A 20,836-nucleotide genomic window follows, 5' to 3' on the forward strand; every position below is an offset into this window, starting at 1 on the left:
TGAAGATGATGGAAACTACATGAATACATTCCTACCTTGTATGCAGCACTCAACAGCTTGCTAGTGTTACTTGTTGAGGAGGGCATTACTTATCTGAATTTTGTTTGCTCAAGAAGTTCTGTGTTAGGAGTCATGAAGGAGACCAGAAGAACTGGAATTAGCATTGTAGAAACAAAAAGCTTGGTGCTGTCTTTTGCATATTATGAGAGAGGGGGATTCTGTAGATAGAACTCTTCACTGTCGCCCTCTGCTAGAAATTTTGTAATACAGAGTGATTCATTTTGAAGATTCAAATCTTTGATAAGCATCTGTGCTTTGTTGCTCTGAGGCAGCAATCCTGTCCCTCAAATGGGCATTGTCGTGTATTGTGCACTGTGTGACATCTCAGGGAAGAGCGCTTAATGACACAGAAAGCTTCACAAACTGACAGGAAGCATTCACCTACTGAGCTCTGAAGCCATGTTTTTTTCTTCCTCTTTTAGGTACAGAAGCTTAAAGCACTTTAACTATGACATCTGCCAAAGTTGCTTCTTCTCTGGCCGTGTTGCAAAAGGTCATAAAATGCACTATCCCATGGTGGAGTACTGCACACCAGTAAGTAGCTGTTTTACTGACCCTTACTGCCTGTTGTTAAGTAGAAAGGAAAAACTTCATTTGCTGTGTGCAAGGTAATGGAGCGTTTGAGTGGCTTTTTTCCCCCCTGTAAAGAAATCACCTTTTATAAATTGTACATTCCAGGAATTTCTAATGCTTAGTAAAAAGACACTCTGATAGTTGGAAGTAAATTGCAGTTTCATCGTTTGTGCAATGCTGTGTCATAATATGTTACTGCATGCTAATGATCTGCTCCATGTTCGGTGCCGTACAGTTTACTTCATGTATCCTTCGAGAAGCCTGTGATTTGTGCAAATACATATTTCTATCTTAGATCACAATGTTTTCTCTGTATCAATGTGAGATTTTTCTTCCTTTCCCCAGCAAGTTTGTCGCTTCACTTATTTTGCTTGCTAAACTACAATTGTGTTTTCAAGGTCTTTACTATATGACAGTATCTTTTTATTGTATGATGACTAGACAGTATAAAATACCAGGGAAATTCTTGGGAGTAGCAAGTTAGATTTCATTTCTGAAGACCAGAATTCATTGTGTTGAGTGCAGCACATTCGCTGTGTGCTGCATGGATGGTGTCATGAGGGTCTTCGCCCTTGTTATACAGTTCTCAAAAGGATCGCTTTTGTGTAAATGCTTCTTCTGTACCAAGCATCTGGCAAAGAAAAATTTGTACTATTCTCTTGGTGTGTCGTCCCCCTTTCATTTTGGCCTCTCGTGACCACGGGAGAGGGGCATAAATCAGAGGAGCTCTCAAGTGGCCCTTCCACAATGCAGCATGCCTGAGCTTTCAGCTGTCTTTGCTATTGTGTGTGGTGGTCTTGAAGCATTATTGCACACACTGATTTAATTTCCTAATCTGATAATGTGGTCATTAGTCTTGTACTTTTGTCTGCTGGTCAAATGTAAATGGTGAAAACAAAGCATCAAAATTATATGTTGGCTAGCCTCATAAAATGTCATGAATAGTTTTTGCATCTTCATCCAAACAAAAAGGCATTGCCAAAATGAAGTAAAGACACTCAGCTTTTCTTAGGAAAGAGAGAGAAAAATTTATTCCCCTAAAACATAGTAAAGCAAATTCAGTGGGTTTTTTTAGTTGTAATTTATGGATATTTATTTACATTATCAACTTTTATTGTAGCATCTAAATGGCACTGTTTAATCCAATTCTTTGCTAGGGCAACCTATATATTTTTGCTTACTTATTGTCAGCATTCACTGGCTGCTGCTTTTCAGCGTCTTCCCCCAAGGACTGAGGTTAGTGGGAAGGGTGGTTTGCCTGAGCTGCTGCACAGGTTGGAGAGAAATGTTAGCACTGCTGAGACGAGTCTGAACAGACTTCTCCATCGCAGGCATTCCTGGAGCAAACTGTCATGATCCCAGCCGTAGCCCGCCAGGCTGGCTGGCCGTGCTGGAGCAGTCCTTCCAGTTGAGCTGAGTGCATTCTTGCTGAGTCGGCTGCTGGTTTGTTCCGCAGCTTGCTGCTCTGACTCTTGTTCATAGGTGGTGTGGGAGTTTGCAAATGGTGCAGAGAACGCACAAAACAACGTCTTGCTGGTGTTTTCTTACCTGTTCCTAAGAAGTGTTTCAGGGAAAGTTCAAGGAAAGTGTGAGAAGTGAGAAATGAAGTAACGTTGTGAGACACTCCCACAGCCTGAAGTAACTCATTGCAACACAGGCAGGGTCCAGCAGGTTTCTGTTCTCCCTCACAATAGAGGTTGCACGATGATGAACAGAAAACTTGCAACAGCATCCAGATTGCTGAATCAGAATAAAGAAGCATTTACAGACAGTAAATTTTATTGTGAATTCTGAACTCCCACAGCCCGTGCTCTTGTGCTGTGCCTGGCTGTACCAGCAGTAAACTGAATTAGAGTAGGATTAACTAGGAAAAAAAGGGAATGTGACACACAGCAAGTGCTGATCTTTTTTGTGTTGCTGCTATTGAAAAACTAAACCTAAGTACTGTGTGATTGAACAAGACATCCACTGAAGCTATCATGTCTAGTATGTAATTGTTTTTGAAATGAATGAAAACAATTTTGCAGATGGCAAAGCACTTTTTCCTCTTTCTCCAGACAAATCTCTCACCTTAGAATGCATTTTAGCGGACAGAAGACATGCTAAGACATTGACATATCCTTACAATAACTAGATGAGCACAATGAAGCCTCTTGGTATTTTTATTCCCACTCCCTCTTACTACAAAGAAATTTTGGAGCACTGCAGCCTTTAATTCTGCTCAAAGGGAATTTGAGAACTCATGCTAAATGTCCAAGGGATGTGATAACTTCTTTCCTGCAAAGGGCTGAGGCAGAATAAGGGCAGGACAGTTCCCTAGTTTCTATTTAGACAGAAAAAGCAGCAATGGTTAATCAAAGGAAGGTGCCTTTTAAAAAGGTTTCAAGTAAAGCATAGAAGAACAGTTCTAGACCGAGGTTTCAGTGTAGCATCATTTTTCTGTTTGGGTTTAACAAACAGTAACTCACCAACATAAAAATATGACCTTGTTAGAAGCAAGCATGTCAAACTGAGATAAGTTTCTACAGCTACTGTTTACAGTTGAGGCTGAGATCTGGGGTGAGGGTTTGGCAAGGCACTTTCTTAAACCAAACTGTGATAAGTCAGGTGGTGGTAAAGTTCTCCTGATGTCAAGAAGTAGTTTTGGTTTTGGAATAGTTTTGGAATGTGCAAGACCCAGCTGCCTACATATTACTTTCATTTAAGAAAACTAGGATGCTTGAAAACTCCACTGTTTCTTCCTCATAAATCCATTCTACTGAGAATTTTGTTTTGTATAGTTTTACTCTGAAAATCACATGGAGTAAAACATCTATGGAATAAATCAGAAAGTTTCACTGAAAATGGGCTCAGTCTATCAGTATGTTCACATAATAATCACTTTTTTTTTGCCATTCTTGTGCTCCTTGAACAGTTTTGAAATTGAAACTGGATCACATTAGAGGTGCCTGGTGCTTGTCACTAGAAGACACTTTTTTCTTGGGATTCCTCTGATACCAGTCTTCAAACTAGATTGAAATGTTTCTATGCAAGCACGCTATTTTAATGTTTGGTTGTCAGTGGAAGGTTCAGGGGAGCTAACACATCCCAGGAAAGTCTAAGTGAAGAATGCTTTATTACTCATTGTGCCTGAAAACACTTACAATCAAATTACAGTCAAATGCAATTGCAAGTGTTCACAACGTTGAAAATAGACAAAGTGGGAATAAAAGTTTATGAATTACACGTGAGCAACATGAATTAAGCTGTGCTTAATCTATCTATACCAACACTAGGTATTAAAAGTTCTTCTCTGTTCCCAGCTGATCTGCTATAGCTGGTCTCTTGATGCTGACCTTCTTAGGGACTCTCTCAATAGGCAGTGCAGATGGCATGCAGGAGAGAGAATTCCCTCCTGTTGGAGCCTCTAAGGCCAAATCAGTAAGTGCCCTTTCCGGAGTCCTCTAGGTGGTCCAGACGTACTTAATCTTTCTCAAAATGGCTTTACTTGGAATTTATTTAAATATTTTTGAGCATTAGCTCAGCTTCTTGAAAATACAAATGCTGCTGTACTGTCTTGCAGGTTCTGATATATTTTTTCTCTGCCAGTCATTGATCACACTGAATTTTCATACAAGATAGACTGACTGCAAAGAGAACCAGATTTGCTTTACATGAAGCTTGTAGGTATCCTCAGCACAAGAAGACCATTTGTCCTTTCTGTTAATGCATCTCAGTCTTCCTGCAATTATTTTTCAGGGGATGCTTAATTTTTCTACGTGAGCAATCACTAAAACTATACACATCTGTGTATCAGCAGCTCTGTGAAAGTAGGCTTGACTGATGGATCCCAGCACCTCCTTCCTCTCTGAATAGAAGGCATAGAACTCATTAAAAAATGTCAGAAAGATTAACTTTCCCTCATTTCTTTCCTTCAAATTAGATACACTGGAGAAGCAATACTGGTATGTGGGTCAGGATGAACTTAATTTACTGTAGAAAAGCAGTATTTCAGGGTCGAGCTTCTCTGTGAGGTGTAAAGAGTGGAGTACAGCCTGACTAATGTAACTGAAGTCTTCCATTAAAATTCTTCAGAAAATTGTCTGGCTCTTAATCAGGCTTGCAAGAAGTGTTACATCTTCCCAGCAGACATACTTTGAACTCTTTCTGGCTCATTCTGGTCTTCAGGAAACTAATTGCACTTTGTACTCCTCTGCTGGTCTCTATAGGGAGAAAGGAGGCTGAGCGCAGGCGACAGAGTAGAAAACTTTGTGTAAATTGTGCTCTCCTCAGGTTATTGATCTTAAATGCTTGCTAGCTTCAGATTAGACAGACGCAAGAAAAAAATAACTGATATAAGAGATTTCAGCAGCTCTCACCTGCTTTTTGTTTTTCTTTGATGAAAACATTAATGGTAGAGGAGGCTGAGAAGGGAAACTGGAAAGGAAATGTACCAGGAGCGTTGGCTTGGCTTTCAGGGACTGACAGATCCAGGAGATGGAAACAAACAGCGTGCAGGAAGGGTCGGGATCCAGCCAGTAAAGCAGCCTGCAGGTCCCTCGGGCCGGCTGAGTGTGCTCTGTTACAGCCATTTCAGTGCTGCACAAAAAGCAGGCAGAGGGTCCCAGGCAATTTGAGGAAATTACAGATTCTTGTTTAGTTATTGCTTGTCCTCATCAAATCACTGAGAAGAGGCATGACCCTGTTACAGGTGTTTGGAGCTTCCTTTTTTTCTTCTTCCTCCCCGTTAGCTGTGCCATTTGGTAGTACATTTTGAGGTGACAGTGATAAATAAATAGAATGTGTGGTTCTGGAGGCCAGCTCTGCTTGGCGTGGCCACTGCTCCTTCAAATGACCCATCAAAGGAAGAGGCAACTAAAATTAATAACCTCATGAAAGATGATTTCATTGTGATTTGTGGCTTTCAGACAACTTCCGGAGAAGATGTCCGTGACTTTGCCAAGGTACTAAAAAACAAATTTCGAACAAAAAGATATTTTGCAAAGCACCCAAGAATGGGCTACCTGCCTGTGCAAACTGTCTTGGAGGGAGACAACATGGAAACGTGAGTAGCTCTGAAGTGTCTAAACAGTTCATTTGGTATGCTCTTTGAGCTCCCCAGCTGGTGCCAACTCCCTTCACTTCCTAAATGCATAAAGCCTCTTTCTTTCTTTCTTTCATTTTTTTTCTTTTGTTAACCACGGCTGGCAGGAAAACACAAGCTGGGGTTCCAATTGCCATTCCCTTTATCTGTTTTCACCCATCTTCACAAGAACTTCCACTTCAGTCAGTAAAAGAAAAACGCTTACTGGCAGCCTTATAAACTTATAAAGTTTGATACAGCAATTTGGAAACTAATGATCTCTTCATTAAATTTTTATTTTATTCCAAATGGGTATCTTTCTGTGCTTTTATTTTTTAAATTAGGTTACTATGTTTGAGAGCTTCCCAGCTGATTTCATCTTTTCTCACCCTATAAATTTAGTCTTATTGAATTACTGTGAAGTCTTTATGGAAAAAAAAAACAACCACAATAATGATACACATGGAAAAATTAATGAGTAGCCCATCTCCCTTTGTTTTTGTTGTTTTGTTTTTTTTACAAGTTTAATCAGTTGTTTAATGGCAATTGCACACAGCTTGTTCTCACGCTCTTTCTCTCTTTTTTTAATTTTAGGTATATTTTTTCTCTTTTTGGTTGGTTGCTCTTCATGGTCACTCATGTTAGTCTGTTGGATTTCTGTTTTTTAGTTGTTGTGATTTTTTTTTTAATCTTTCTGTAATTATTTTGCTGCTGAGTTTCTTCTGCCTCTCTCTTCACCTCCTCATTTTTTGTCTTGCAGTCCTGTTACTCTGATCAACTTCTGGCCAGTAGATTCTGCGTGAGTACTTTTGCTGAAGTGTGCTGCTGCTGCTACTGCTGCTGCGTTCCCTCACTTTTTTGTTTCTTTCTTTGTTTAGTTTTGCATAAGTTCATTTCCTTCTTTCTTTACGATTATTTCCTTTCGTACACTCTCTAAAGGAATGTTTTGATCGCAGATGAACAGAATGGGATAAGTCCAGGAATGTCCAGCAGTCATGAAATGTGTACTGTATACTCTTTCTGGAGTATGTATTTTCATTGAATTAACAGGGATTTTGGTGGAGTCCTACTATTGCTTATAAGAGTTTGTCATTTAAAAGCCTTTGTTTCTGAACAAGCGTCAATCCCTCTAAATGTACACTAAATGCTTTTTGAAAGATACAAATAGAATTTTATGGATTTAATTCAGTTTCAGGAGTGACATTGTTTTGTAGATAAAGCTATAATTTTGTTTTATGTGCAGCCATTCATACTTGCACACTCAATGTGCCCCAATTAATTCAAAGCTCACTGGATATTTTATTACAGTTTTTTTAGATACAAAAAGCTCTGTGAGGGCAAGTTGAAATGGGAAAATGTTTACTGTATTTTTTTTTCAGAAGTTAAAAATGCAGGGTTTTTCAACTGTGGACTGGATTTTCATTCTTGCATCATTCCTGCATATGCATTGTCTTAATGTTGTAGTAACACCCTTAACTTGAACTAAAGATATATAACTTACCATTGTGGCATTTGCTACTACTAGTGTTACATGGATGATTTTAGAATAATGTTAAATAAGGTTTATTTTTAATTCACATATTGATAACTACTGAGAGACTAATAAATAGAATTTTATATATTTCTATATGGTGAAATGTATATGGCTTGCACCTTCATTGGATTTTTGGTAGAATAAACAAGAGTGAAATGTATACATTGGAATACTGATTTATAGTTTTCATTTGGAGCACAGACAACTGGGAAGTCAAATGCAGTGCTCGTCCTCTAGGAAATCTACTTTGAGTAAGCATGAAATGCGTATTTCTCCAAACCACATATGGTTAAGGATCCACCCACAAAAACTACCAGAAGGCTGGAGACAGGTTGAAATAGAACGGCTTTGATCTTTAGGGTGCTTTTAGTGTTTATAAATGCATCTGAGGCTGATTGCAGCATATTGTATACAAAACTGGGTATCTAGATTTCTTACCCCTTAGAACAGTTGGAAAGTTAAAAGTAACCTTCTAAAGAAAGCTTGGGTAATATGGAATGCCATTGCTGTGTCTGACATAACATGAAATTAAGCTGCCATAACACGCTTATTTGTAAGGCACTGACACTAGTTCACTTACAGTAACAACTTCATGGTATGCCTACACTGATAAATTCACACCAAAGGTTTAGTGTTGAATACTGCAGGGAGCTTAACGTGCATGTAATTTTTAAGAAAGCGTGAGAAATACTTAGAGGCAGGATTTGGATGGAGAAAGGTAGCACCTTTTATCAGACCAACTCAGGTATCATCCTGAGAACAATCCTTTCATCTGGTCTGACAAGAAAGCAGGAAATTAAAAAAATACTAATAATATTGGTTGGAAGGAGTTTCTGTTTTTTTGTTGTTGTTGTTGTTTTTCTACTACCTTTGTTCCTTTCCTTAGTGCTAGACAAGGGTAACAACACAAGTTACTGAGCAAGCCAGCCTTAAAGCTATTTTTCAGTTACAGGGCTGATTCCACCTTTGGCAGACAAACTTCTTACTGTGGTTATCATTGCCTTTTTCTGGTGCTTTTGTACCAGCTTTCTGTTTGTCTTCAAATTGTTCCAGAAGAGCATAACCTGATCGCATTCGATGGTGCTAGGTACATCCTGACATCAACATGTGTTACAATACCTGAATTTGTTTGTAAATACATATGTATATATTTTTGTTATAAGTTAGTGATTTGGGTCACTTATTATACAGTGTTTTGCACATATATTCCACTTGCCAGGCATAAAAGGGGCAGCTTACACTTTTTATGGGAATTTATGTCTTTTTATTTGGACTGTGGTCTGTCAGTGGCACAAATGCAATTGACGTGATTCTACACTTCAAAGAGCCATCTACTGCAATGCTGAATAGCACACAAAATGCCCTCCTCCTGTCAGCCAGGTTTCCACTGGTTCAGGGAATTGCTGGACGAGGTGTTTGCCACTCGATTGCCACTTGACATGAATGGAATTCCTCAGGCTATTGCTGCAGACACCAGCGTGAGAAATACAGCTGTGGAGTCCTTGTAAAAGGAATGGCTATCTTGGTTAAATATTGGCTGTGTTTCTGTGCCTCGTCGCTGAGTGTTCAAGCTGATTACGTGAGCTGATTACATGTGCTCAGAAAGTGAGGCTAGCGAGCTCTTGCACAGATGGTCATCTAAGAGTGTGTCTATGCAACAGCCTGCAGTGCAGCACAGCCATTCTCAAGCTGGCTCAGGTACTGGCAACTGCGTACCTCTGAGCAGCTAAATTCAACGTGAAAACCGCAATGTTTCTCAACAGGTTGCTTTAATAAGCAAGCTTTTAAAAAGCTGGGTGGGGTGGATCTCCTTTGCAGTATATTCTGAAGCGGGGGCGAACCTGGAAATGTTGACTCATCCCATGTGTACACTTGGCAGAGAGACATGAGAAGCTCCAACAAGTTATACAAACACAGAGCTGTCTTAAAAAAATGCATATTACATAGTTTGTTCACTTCGGAGCGTAAAGCGTAGTTTTGAAGCAGCAAGTATACTGTTACGCAGTTGTGCCAATATTTTACCTTGTGCTACTGCCAAAAGGAGCATCACTCCTGTTACTCAGCTGCCAGTTGGTCCCAACCAAGTGCTGCCCTTTCCTTTCTACTGTTACAAATGTGTGCAATCACAGGGTAAAATGGACTAGGATGATCCAGTTCAAAAATCAAGCTACTTTTAACACAAGTTTCCTAATCTGTGGGCAGTACTAGCACTAGCATTTGTGTTTACATTGAAAACAAACCCTCTTCTTTCATTGACGGTATTGGTTTAGGTTAGCTTAACAGGTACTGCCTGTCAAGCAATTAAAAAATGAGGTTAGCATCAAGTTATCAGAAAACAGTTACTATTGTGCTTGGAAAGCCACATGATCTGGATAAATTGCATCCTTTTCCCCTCTCTTCCCTTCAGTGCTGATGTTCTTACACAAAATAGGATACCAGGTTGCAGACAATCAATTGCCTGTCTGTGTGAATCTCTGCTGTACTGAGAAAATCTGTGAACTGAGTATTTATCCACTGGTTTGCTGTGGTAGTATTCGAATATGCAATGGGAAAAAGTACAGTTGGAGGCCAAAGCTCATGTAAAACAAAATGGGATTCATGGTACTTTGTCTGTAATACCTTAAAGAGAAAAACTTTCCCATTCATTGAGAAGAGGCATTGACTGTTTTATATACAGTATATAGTTCTATGAATTCTGAAAGATCCTAATTTTATAAAGCCTTTGCAAGCTGATTTTTAAACTGGAAAATGACCAATAAAGCATAATGATCTTTTAGGAGATTTACTGCAAGATGATCAAACTCCTAGCACAGGAGCATTAAGCACCATGAGATTATTAGTTTGGGTTTATTTGTAATGAGTAAATACAAAACAGATTTTGTCTGCTCTTGAGATGCAGGGCAGTCCCTATTGGGGAGAACCAGCCCAAACCACAGTATCCAACAATTTTACATGAGGGGAAAATAATTCATCACTTAGGAGTCCTAAAATGAATTGTAAGAGATGAGATTGAAATTTAGCTAAAATAGGAGATTACTGTACAATCTGGAAAGCTGCATTGTTATTATTATTTTGTTTGTTTCTGGCACCTCCTGGTATGGGTAGATATGCAAAATCCCACATGGCAGTAAGGTGCTTCCTGCCAGCCCAACATCCAAAGTGCAGAGGTGATACTATCCTGACGGTGGTGTTCTCCAGAGACGAGGCTGTACGAAACAACAATCTAATTTGTGAGAAGAGTCCCATGAATTACTTTGATCGACAAAAAAAAAATCTTATTTATTAGGCAGGAAACCCAATGTAATGGGCAGTGTCCTGTATAACATGCTGCTACATGGTTCAAGTCACAACTGGGGAAAGAAGCAAGACAGAATTATCAGTTTCTTCAGAGTGTTATTAAAGGCTAATTTCGGCCGTTTTATGTTTCTGACTGCTGGTGCAGTAGCACTTGCAGGCTCTTTCAGGTGAAACGTGCTGCTCCTGGCCTAGGGACATGTCCTGGGCAGGGGGGAGGCAGAGGAAAGGCTCCCAGTGAGACTTGAAGTCAGGGCCTCCAGAGCAGGCCTGGGACCGTGAGCCAGATGCAATTACAAATGAAGGAGGCATGTGTGAGAGGAAAATAGGGGCAAGATCTCATCTCCAAATCCTCTGGAAAAAGGTTTCTCAGGGGGTTGTGTGAGGAGGAGTCGTTGCAACGGACGGACGGATTGCCAGACGGTCAAAGCGCCGTGTTGTACCGCAAAGCGCTGCGTGACGGCTTGAGGAGGCTCCTGCCTCACAGATATAACGTGCTGTTTATCAAACACAGTGTAAGCCTAAGGCATAGAGATGTGAGGGCGTAGACGTAGCTAAGTGTCTTTTTACTTCTGAAAGGGTATTGTTTGTGATTAATCAGTGTTTTCTGCCTTATAGGCCTGCCTCGTCCCCTCAGCTTTCACATGATGATACTCATTCACGCATTGAACATTATGCTAGCAGGTATGAGACCAGCTGGACATTAGGCAGATATTTCTCTAAACAGTCATATAAAAAAATCCCAAAGGCTAGCTGCTGCCTGAGCGGGTCTTAAAGAAACATAGGGTTTGGGGTTTTCTCCTCCAGGCTCTGGGATGCAGGGTTATTAACCTGTGGTTGCTACTAACCAGCCTGTCCACTAACTTGCATGCCAGAGCGCATGTGTGTGTGGTTAGAAACGATCTCTAGGTTCCCTGGGGGTCTTCATTAAGCTATGCACTCAGTCTGCACAGGGTTTCATTTTCAATGTAGACCCCATTGTAAGCATGCGTATCAGAAGAGCAGAAGTCTCCAAATTCTACATCAATCTCAAATGCCATTTTAATGTTAAGTAATTAACCACGTGGACTACCACAAACAGGATCTTTCCTTGATTTGGTGAATAAAAATCATGGTACATTGGTATAAGTTCTGGTTCACTTGTCCACTTTCATACTGCTCTTAAGAATCAAAAAGTGGGTTAATTGCACAAATATGAAAAATAGTGTGCTTTTCCACCAAGTAAGCAAATTTGCAAGGATTGAGATAATGAATGTTACTGCAACCTCCTCTTTCTGTCCCCCCAAATCATTTGATAAGTAGAGATATTCTTGGAATTATGCAGTATATTTAGAAGGGACTAGCTGTCAAAAACCAATAAGAAATGACTAATTATTTCACTTCTGATGATGGCATTGCCAGATACAAAACAATCTGTGTAATCCCCTGGCATTTTAAGGCCTTTATTTGCTTGTGGAATTAATTAATCATGGGGAATTGAATAAACCCTCAGAGAAAGAGTTGAAAATTTGAAGAGCTGAAAAGTGAGTTTAGCCAGGTCGTTGTATTGAAAAACACAATTATTCATGATCGCCTATTGCAAAGCCTTTTGATAATCAACACAGAATGTAAATTCATCTGAGTTTCAAATTCTCTTAAGTCATCAAAACCATCAAACTCTTTAATTTTTTCAGGAATGTTAGAGCAAACAAAGTTTCTGGAAAATAGAATTTATTTTAATGAGTATGTTTATTTTTCCACAGGCTAGCAGAAATGGAGAACAGCAATGGTTCTTATCTAAATGACAGTATTTCACCTAATGAGAGCATGTAAGTAGGTCACTTTAGTATTTTTGACATGGGTTTTCTTGTGAAGGTTAATAGCTTATCATAAAATTCTGTAGTACTGAATTCTCATGGCTGTGCGCTACACCTGATTCAATTTCATGAAGAGCTCATGTTCTTTCAATTTATGTAGTAGTGTCTGGACTTATGGCTTATAGTTTAATAACAAATTTGTGCAACAGATGATTAATACCTTCAAAATAAAATTACTAATTTCTCAAATACTGATTTATTCAGGAAATAATTCCCATATTACTTGAAAAAATGCTCATCGTCTGATGCTTTTTAAGGACAAAGATAAAAAGGTGTCCCTTGTGTCTGAACTGTAAGCTTAATCATGTTAAATTACTGTAAGGTAGAAAATGTGTGGGCAGAATGCCATTCAAAAGAAAAAACCTGGTCTACCAATAGAAGAAATATATGACAAATATAAGCCGGGGGGAGTCATCCTCACCATGATATATTAGAAGTAGTAAACTTTTAAGTTGGACAAATCGCTGAGAAGCATTCGTTTTGCTACTTATAAGTACAAAATCATATATAAAAGTTAAAGGAATGTAGCTGAAATTTTTGAAGAATAGTTCAATCTAATGTCACACTGAGACTTTTTTTTTTTTTGACATAATATATTTCTCCTCTTTCATGGCTTTCTTGATCTTATTTATTCTCCAAATGAAATGGCATAGAACTAGAAAACTAACAGTGAATAGTATGTTTGAAAACAGGAGAGCAGCACATAAATCACTGTAGTGCTTGAAAATTTGGTCTTAGTTAGTTAACCGTGTAGGAGAAGTAATACCACAAATTCTAAATCCATAAAATGTATTAAAAAAAATTTGTAAGTGATTTTCTACAATAATCTCGTCGTTACCACGTATTGAGGATTTTCTCTGAAAATTCATACAGAGTCGTCTTCTTACTACATTAAATATTAAGTTCCTTTAAATCACAGTACTTCCATCAATTTTCATTCACTTAAATTCAGATTCCAAATCATTTGTAGGGACGTTTGTGCATCTGCGAAATGTTCGTGGATAAAAAAGTGGTTTGTTTCTGTGTTTTGAAGTAGTTACTCTTTTGACTTGATAGTATTGTTACCTAACAACTTTGAAAGAAAATCATGTGCATACAACCAAATACTTTTTTTAATATATTGGTTCAAAGAGGAGAAATTTAAAATGATACATGAAAACTAATGCATAAACGATGTTAGGATAGTTTCACATGGTTAATGAAAACTTCATTTCCAAGTCAAATGTCAGTTTTAGATTGATTCAGTAATGTTGTTATATGTGGTTTTTCACTGAAATATTTCAGTTACCTTAACCAGAAGATCATACATAAACCGTATTGTTTTTATTACAGCTTGGTCTTCATTTTTTGCTAAATTAAAAGTTGTATTAATGTGATTCAGTTAATAACATAACCACTGATTATCCAGTCAGTTCATTATTCAGTTTGCACTATTAAAATTAGGATAAATATTCTGAGTTTTGGAAGAAACAAGATCAAGATAAGAATTGCAAAAAAAAATCAAAGCTCACCATAAATTTGCAAGTGTAACTGAGTTTTGTTTGTCAGGTGCTCAGTAAGCATTTTTGTTGACATTCTCATGAGTTTTGGATTAAAATTACAGTTAGAACACTATACTGGTGGAGGAAGAGAAATAAAGAGAAAACGTGTATACATGCAGACACAAAACATTAAAATATGTATTGTCATTGTAATTATATATACAAAATACGTGCAGGCTAAAAATCACACAAAAAGACTGTCTTTGAAAATGACATGCTACAATAGTCATGTTAGTTTTGACTGTTAATTCACTTAAGATGCTTATAAATTTAGGAACTGGGAAGCCTTTTAAATTTTGTTTAAAAAGAGGAAATTATTCCTGTTGTGAAAAATTAATATTTCTTATCTATGAACTAATGGTAATGTGCTCTACATTGCTTTAGCACATCTGCAGTCCATGAAATGGCAACATTAACGTTTTCAGGAACAAAGTGCAACAAGGAATATTTAAGATTTTGAACAATAACAGCTATTCAAAATGTCTGTTAAATTCTGGATTACAAATGTAACAGAAAAAAAGCTAAATTGAATTATTTTGTTGTAAGTATTACCACAAAAATAGGATTCCCAACAACTGTGTCATTTTTTTCTGCCATTCAGTAGGGGTGCTGCCACCTTTCATGTTTTTTTTACAAATACTGCAGGTGTTAGCTGCATAGCTTAGGGCCTGAATGCCTTTCCTTAGCACCTAAAACTTTGATTTAATTCTGTGAGATGGTCAAAATCTTCAAAACTTGATTTGCTTTTTTCTTCCAGAGAATTCTCTGTTTCAAATACCTGACAGTTTCAGGGGCAATAAAAGTAGAGAAACACATCATACCTATTAAAAAACAATTTATTTATATTCCAACAGTATACATCACTTCTAATTTCAAACAAAAAAATGAAAAAACTCCTCAGTGAGAAACAGCATACTTTTATTACATTTAGTCAATATTTCTGTTATTTCACTCCATTTACAATTTTGTAGGGTAAAATAGGTAAGTATAGGATGCCATTTTTGAGTAAGAATAGTTGGTATAAAAATAAATAAATGCCTTGCCTTTGCTTGAATGACCCTTGCTCATCATAGCTGAGGCAGGATAAGATAGCTTTTTTCTCAAGCAAGTTTCAAATTTAAGGTAGGCAAAAGAGGAAAGCTGAGATTGTAAGGTGCAGCACAGCTAGGCTTTAAATATGCGAGATGCAGAGGGGAAGAGACATGAATTCTACAGAAGAGGAAAATTACCATAGACTATATTAAACAGTTCAGTGGATTTTGTTTTAAGGTATATTGCTCTCCTTTTTGTTACAAAAAGTTCAGTGAATTTCCTTATAAGAAATGAGACACTTGGAGTGCATCATTTACTCATAATCATTGCAAAGCTGAAAGGGAAGAAGGGAACAGCCTGTTCTATTCTCCTCTGTTTTACAGCGATGATGAACACTTGTTAATCCAGCACTACTGCCAAAGTCTGAACCAGGAATCCCCCCTGAGCCAGCCCCGAAGCCCTGCCCAGATCTTGATTTCTCTGGAGAGTGAAGAAAGAGGTGAACTGGAGAGAATTCTTGCTGATCTGGAGGAAGAAAACCGGTGAGTTACGCTGCCAGCTGTGGCAGAGATCAGCTATGCACTGAAGATATAGACGGGAAGAGGGGATGCTAAAAAAAAGTGAAAATAGGATGTCTTTTAAAACAAGTTCATTCTGCTAAGCTTTTCTAAGCCATTCACAGTTTTCTCTCTGTAAGAGAGAGGTGATGAGTCTGAAATCATGTCATTATTAACTATTCCCATGTTCAGTGCAGTGATGAGCAAGCAGTGAACCTTTCAAATGATGAGCTGCAAACAAGTGTATGGGTCACCTAATACACTTGTGATAATGGTGCCACATCTAACAGGCTCTTCTAGCTGTGTTTCTTCATACTTGCTTTGGTTCCACTGTTTCCTTTATTTCCATGATAGTAACAACCTTCATGCCGTTGGTACCATACTTTGCCATTACATGAGGAAAGGGTGTGCAAGCTTCTGCACGCCTGTCTGGAAAAGGCAGGGGAAAGTTCTTGGAAAGACATGCGTTTCTCAAAAAGGCTGGTTAATGTGATATGTGAGGTTTTGAGAAGTTCCCAATTCATTTGAAGTAAAAAAACTGTGAAATAGCTGTGCTATCCAGCTAGACGGAATGCACCCAGGTAGAATTTTTAGGGATAAACTAGGTTATAAAGTTGCAATTTCTTCATAAAAATTAGTAATTTTTGGTAATTAAAACTTCTGTCCTCTTTTCTTTCTATTTGTTTGGCATTATTTGTTGCCATATCCTTAGCCTTTAGGTATCAAATATTATTGACCGCTTCTTTTAAGTTGAAGTATAATTTAAGTTATCTTCATTAATTGAAAGAAAAAAAAAACTGATTTCTTGCAGCATCACATTGCAGTCCTGTTTCTAAGGTACTCTGGAGTCTTGTGCCATCAGCATAAAAACTGGTAGATCTTGACACTGGTAGATTAATAACTGCAGCCAAGAACTTCTAAAATAAGAATGAAAGATAAAATTACTAGATCTACAGAAAACACATTTTTATTTGCCTTCTGCTGTCTTTGGCTTAAAATTACTAGATCTACAAAAAACCACATTTTTATTTGCCTTCTCTTGTCTTTGGCTTTTATGGTATAGTCTATTGGCGTTTTCATATTCTTTTTTCTTGCTTCTGCAAAAGCTAGATACTTCAGTCTTGTTTACGTTGAGGGTGTAATGCAGTAATCATTTACCTTAGGCATGTCAAGGAAATAACTGCAAGAGTTGACAGTGTCATAGATCTTCTCTCCATGCAGAAGTCTTTGGATGGTTCTAATCAATTATAGTGCCTCCATCACCCCATCATCTCTATGAGACTGTGGTTGGGATTCTTTACAAAGAACAGAGCCTGGACTTGCAGAACACCTTGAATTGATTTTGGCATAGAGAAGCCTGAAATAAGCAATTCTGTCACCTGGAACAGGAGGAAGGTGTAAATCTCTCTTGTGCTTCCTTCTGGACTTGCATCAGCTTCTCCTCTGCAGATTAGGTCTGTATTTCTGTAGAAGTAAAATGCTTCAAGCAGGAAGAGAATAGAGCCTGTTCTCTATAAATAGCAGTTTTATTTTTCTGTAGACCTGTCTCTATGAATCTCCAGGGGCAGACGTAACTAATTTAACTACTAGTTTCTTTCACACAGGCTTTTTTCATTAAAGTTGTAATTTTTCTATAAAAGTTAATTTTAATCCACCTTTATTTTCTCATGCCCTTGTGTTTCCAGTAGTGTTGCACCCTCTCAGAATCAGAACACAAAATCTTCAGGTCAGGTTAAACTGAAGATTGAACTGTTAAAGTCTGCTTTCTGTGAGGAATTAGTAGCAGAGAGAATAGCTGGAGATTATGTTCCAGCCTGCATGGAAAACACTGGCATGACGTCTGACAGACCCCTGTGTGTGCCTCCCCATGTCTTCATGAAAACACTGACTTCCCATACTCCGCGGATGGTCCACTAGCATTGCAATGTAACTGAAGTCCTCATGTCCAGATGTAATTAAAGCGGGGGAAAAGGCATTGTTCAGAGCTTCTTTCCATCTAATATGTAAATTCTCTGCAGAGTTGATAAAAAGGAGAGTGAAAAATAGAGGTACAGTCAAGAACTCACATTTTTCAGGAGGATTTGGAAGAACGTAGAGAATCAATGAGGCATAAAGGATGAAGAAAGGATTTCAGACAGAAAGCTGTAGTAAATAAAGCCTTTCCTCAATGAACGGCAGTCAGATTTTCTTTTAAACTAACTCCAGACTTCTACGGCATTGTACAAAAAGCCCAAGTACTTTCTAAAGTGGAGGAGAAACAATATTTTTTAAAAAGCCATCATATTTCGCATTTTCAGTAATTTTGTAGTTAAAAATTATTGGCTTATTAGTACAAAATAGTAAGATAGCTTAGTTTTCAGGGAAGGGGTGTCATTATTTTAAACAGCACGAGGTAGTAAATCATGGAAGAAGAACAAAAATCAGAATGCTTTTCTGTCTGTATACAAAACAAGCTGCCCAATGGAAAGGAGGATGGCTTTTAAAGCAGCCTAGATTTGGATGAGAAAGATGTTGTATGAACATTAATAGAACCTGGACTTACAGACTTAAATATGCTGAAGAAATCCTTTTGGGGCTTTATGCCTCATATTTTAATATGAGATTTATTTAATAAATATGATAACTGCCATTGAGGAGTAACACATGAAAAGATCTCTGACAAAAATTATACCATAAAAATATCTGTTTTAACGTTTGTCAATTAAACAAGAGCTGTAAAGTATAAGCGTGACCATATATAAGCTTGTCTGTTGGTTTTTCATTCTTATTGTTGGAGGCTTAGTTCCTAGCTGGATGCCACCACAAGCAACCGCTCCTATTTTGGGTGATTCAGGTCTTAATGCAGCAGGGACTGAGAGGTCTGTTTCTGTAGGACAGCTTGGAAGTCACACTGCTGTGATTTTCACTGATTATGACAAAATCATGACTTTTGTCTCTCTGCATCTGTCTCTGCAAACCTCTATAAATAACTTGTACTTAAAATATGAGGCAGAAGCTCGAAAGAGAACAGGTTGTTGCTTATCGTCCTGATAGATTGTCACAGCCAGATGACCATGGTTTTATGAAGGAAACAGTGATTCCTGTCACAAAAATAAACCATCCAGACAGGATCAGTCAGGATCCATTCATATCCTTACCTGTCTTTTAAAAAGTTTTGTCTGTTTAAATTTCTGTTTTCTAATCTTTTTCTGATGAGTTTGTTCAAGCCTTTTTGGCTGTTACCAAAGGGAATCAACAAACCATGACCTAATTCCTTGTGTCAACCTGGCTCTAGAGGGTGAATATGTGTTCTTCACATTATTTCTAACAAATCCTCTGAGTAAATGTTGTGTATTGCTGCAGCATGAAGACTCAGTGAATCTGTTGCTGGATAATGGGCTGACTGATACAAAACATGTTGTGATCTCCCGGTCCTCAGCCCAGCCTTGAAGTGGCTGGACTGTTTCATTTCCCTTGTAAATACCTCGGGTCTTGTCACTGGGTGCGTCTCCTTTCTGGGGCTGATGTGATGCTTGTTCCTTCTGGGAAGGCTAGAACGGTAACAGTGTTCGATAAACATCCATCTTCTCATGCCTATATTGACAAAACTTCTCTTGCATATGCTTCTGATGATTTTTGACAATGAAGATTTAGCTGTCATTGCTGTGTCTTGTATTATTTTACAGTTATGGTCAGCACTTGCATTCACTTCTCAGCAGCTATTGGGAAAGTTGCATTCAGTACCAACAAGAAGCAATACTAAGATAACAAAACACTGTCATTTCTCTTTTTCTTCTGCTCTCCACAGCTTCCTACTTTTTTTTTAAAAAAAAAAAAAAAAAAACTTCTCCCTTTTGCTTCTTGTTTTTATTCTTCCTCACCTCTTCTGAGCTGTTTATAAAATTCTGACCTCCATTTGGTTTTCAGCTGCAATTTCTGGTCTCCAAATATTTCCGTCTTGACTTGCTATTCAGATGACAAAGACTCTTTGAAATTGAAATTTTGAGGTTTGCTTTTGGACAGTTTAAAAAGATCTGTTGCCTATTTTCTATTTTGAATTCTTCTGAAATGTATTATCCAAATTATAAACTAACCTAGCTGTGACACACTTCTGAATGTGTTGTGTTTTTTTTCAGTTCCAAGGACCTCTTCTTAGATATTAATTATTTATCTGCTAGAAATTTGAGAACTTGGTGCTTTAGTAGTTGCGAATATGACTTCAGTAAATAACGTATGCCTAAAACTTGACTGTTAAATAATTTATATTTGCTAAAATGTGAACAATTTAGAGAATATTTTCAATTGGTGAAACTTTTTCATTTGAGCATTCGGCCTTCAGACTCATGCTTAGTTTTACATCTCCTTGAATATTGTGATAAGAACATTTCTTGATGTATCCAATAGACATAAAGTAATCTTGCTGTAGAAGGCAGTATTACTACATTGCAATATAAGACAAAAACCCAGAGACTTACAAAAATGCCCTAAAAACATTCTGAAATTTCCTTAAGAGTGAATGTATTTCTGAAACAGCTGGGACAGATTTTTTGTGTCCATCTATAGCAGTACATTACATAAGTTATAGGCTAGGAGGTACTGTACTGGCATTAAAAAGAAAGTATGGTTTTGTTTTGAGATGATCTCAATTATTTTTGCAAATAATAAAAATTAATTTCTGCTATTTTAACGGCTAGAAAGATGACAGTTGCGTAGTATGTTAGTTGAATCAAATACTTCTGTAAAAGGGAGACTTCTCTCTTGTTGTCTTCTTGTTTTTCTCCCAGCTTTTAGCTGTTCTGTAACAAGAACTTAGTAAATGACACCTCCAGGCTCAGCTGTTTGCCTTTCCTGTGCTTTCCTGACTTGCAGTGGGAGCACAGTGGGCTGTGAGCCGCTGGAAAGCACTAACATCCCAAATCTCAAAGCTACCTGTTTTCATGCAGCAAGAGTCTTGCTTCAAACCTGAAGAATGATAACTGGCCTCAACTAAGTTTCTTCTGTATCGTTGCCAATAGCTAGAAAGTGATGTATTTCTAAATATGCTCTGACTCCTTTTTGTATTTATTTTGGCACTGAAGAATTGGAAGTAAATCTTCTAAGTGTGAAGCATCATAAGCAAATAGTGGTACTCTAATGAGGCATAGAGGTAGTACATGGTTCAGTTACCAGCTTTGTCCATTTCTTCAGACCACTGGTTTTCTGTAGGTAGATGAAAAATAATCCGAATTCAAAAATTTGCAATTGCCTCTGAGAGGAACATTCAGCAAATCTGGTCCACTAGGATTTCCCTCCCCAGGCAATTAATCTTGCCAGTGATAGATGTGATTAATAACTCATGAGCTCTTTAC

At 37.9% G+C, this 20,836-nt stretch overlaps 1 protein-coding gene across 25 annotated transcripts in view; it reads left to right on the forward strand.

Moving 5' to 3' along the window:
• DMD (dystrophin) overlaps positions 1-20,836 on the forward strand; it is a 1,063,969-nt gene that overhangs the window by 1,016,953 nt on the left and 26,180 nt on the right. For 17 of the 25 annotated variants that reach the window (XM_040530986.1, XM_040530983.1, XM_040530955.1 and 14 more), the window contains 6 exons: positions 483-594; positions 5,541-5,677; positions 6,456-6,494; positions 11,142-11,207; positions 12,266-12,331; positions 15,336-15,494. In XM_040530986.1, coding sequence (XP_040386920.1) covers positions 483-594; positions 5,541-5,677; positions 6,456-6,494; positions 11,142-11,207; positions 12,266-12,331; positions 15,336-15,494 — 579 coding nt within the window. The remainder of the gene's footprint in view (positions 1-482; positions 595-5,540; positions 5,678-6,455; positions 6,495-11,141; positions 11,208-12,265; positions 12,332-15,335; positions 15,495-20,836) is intronic. The other 8 variants (XM_040530942.1, XM_040530928.1, XM_040530981.1 and 5 more) reach the window with 2 other exon arrangements.

The sequence above is a fragment of the Cygnus olor genome, chromosome 1 (genome assembly GCF_009769625.2).
Source record: "Cygnus olor isolate bCygOlo1 chromosome 1, bCygOlo1.pri.v2, whole genome shotgun sequence".
Lineage (NCBI taxonomy): Eukaryota > Metazoa > Chordata > Aves > Anseriformes > Anatidae > Cygnus > Cygnus olor.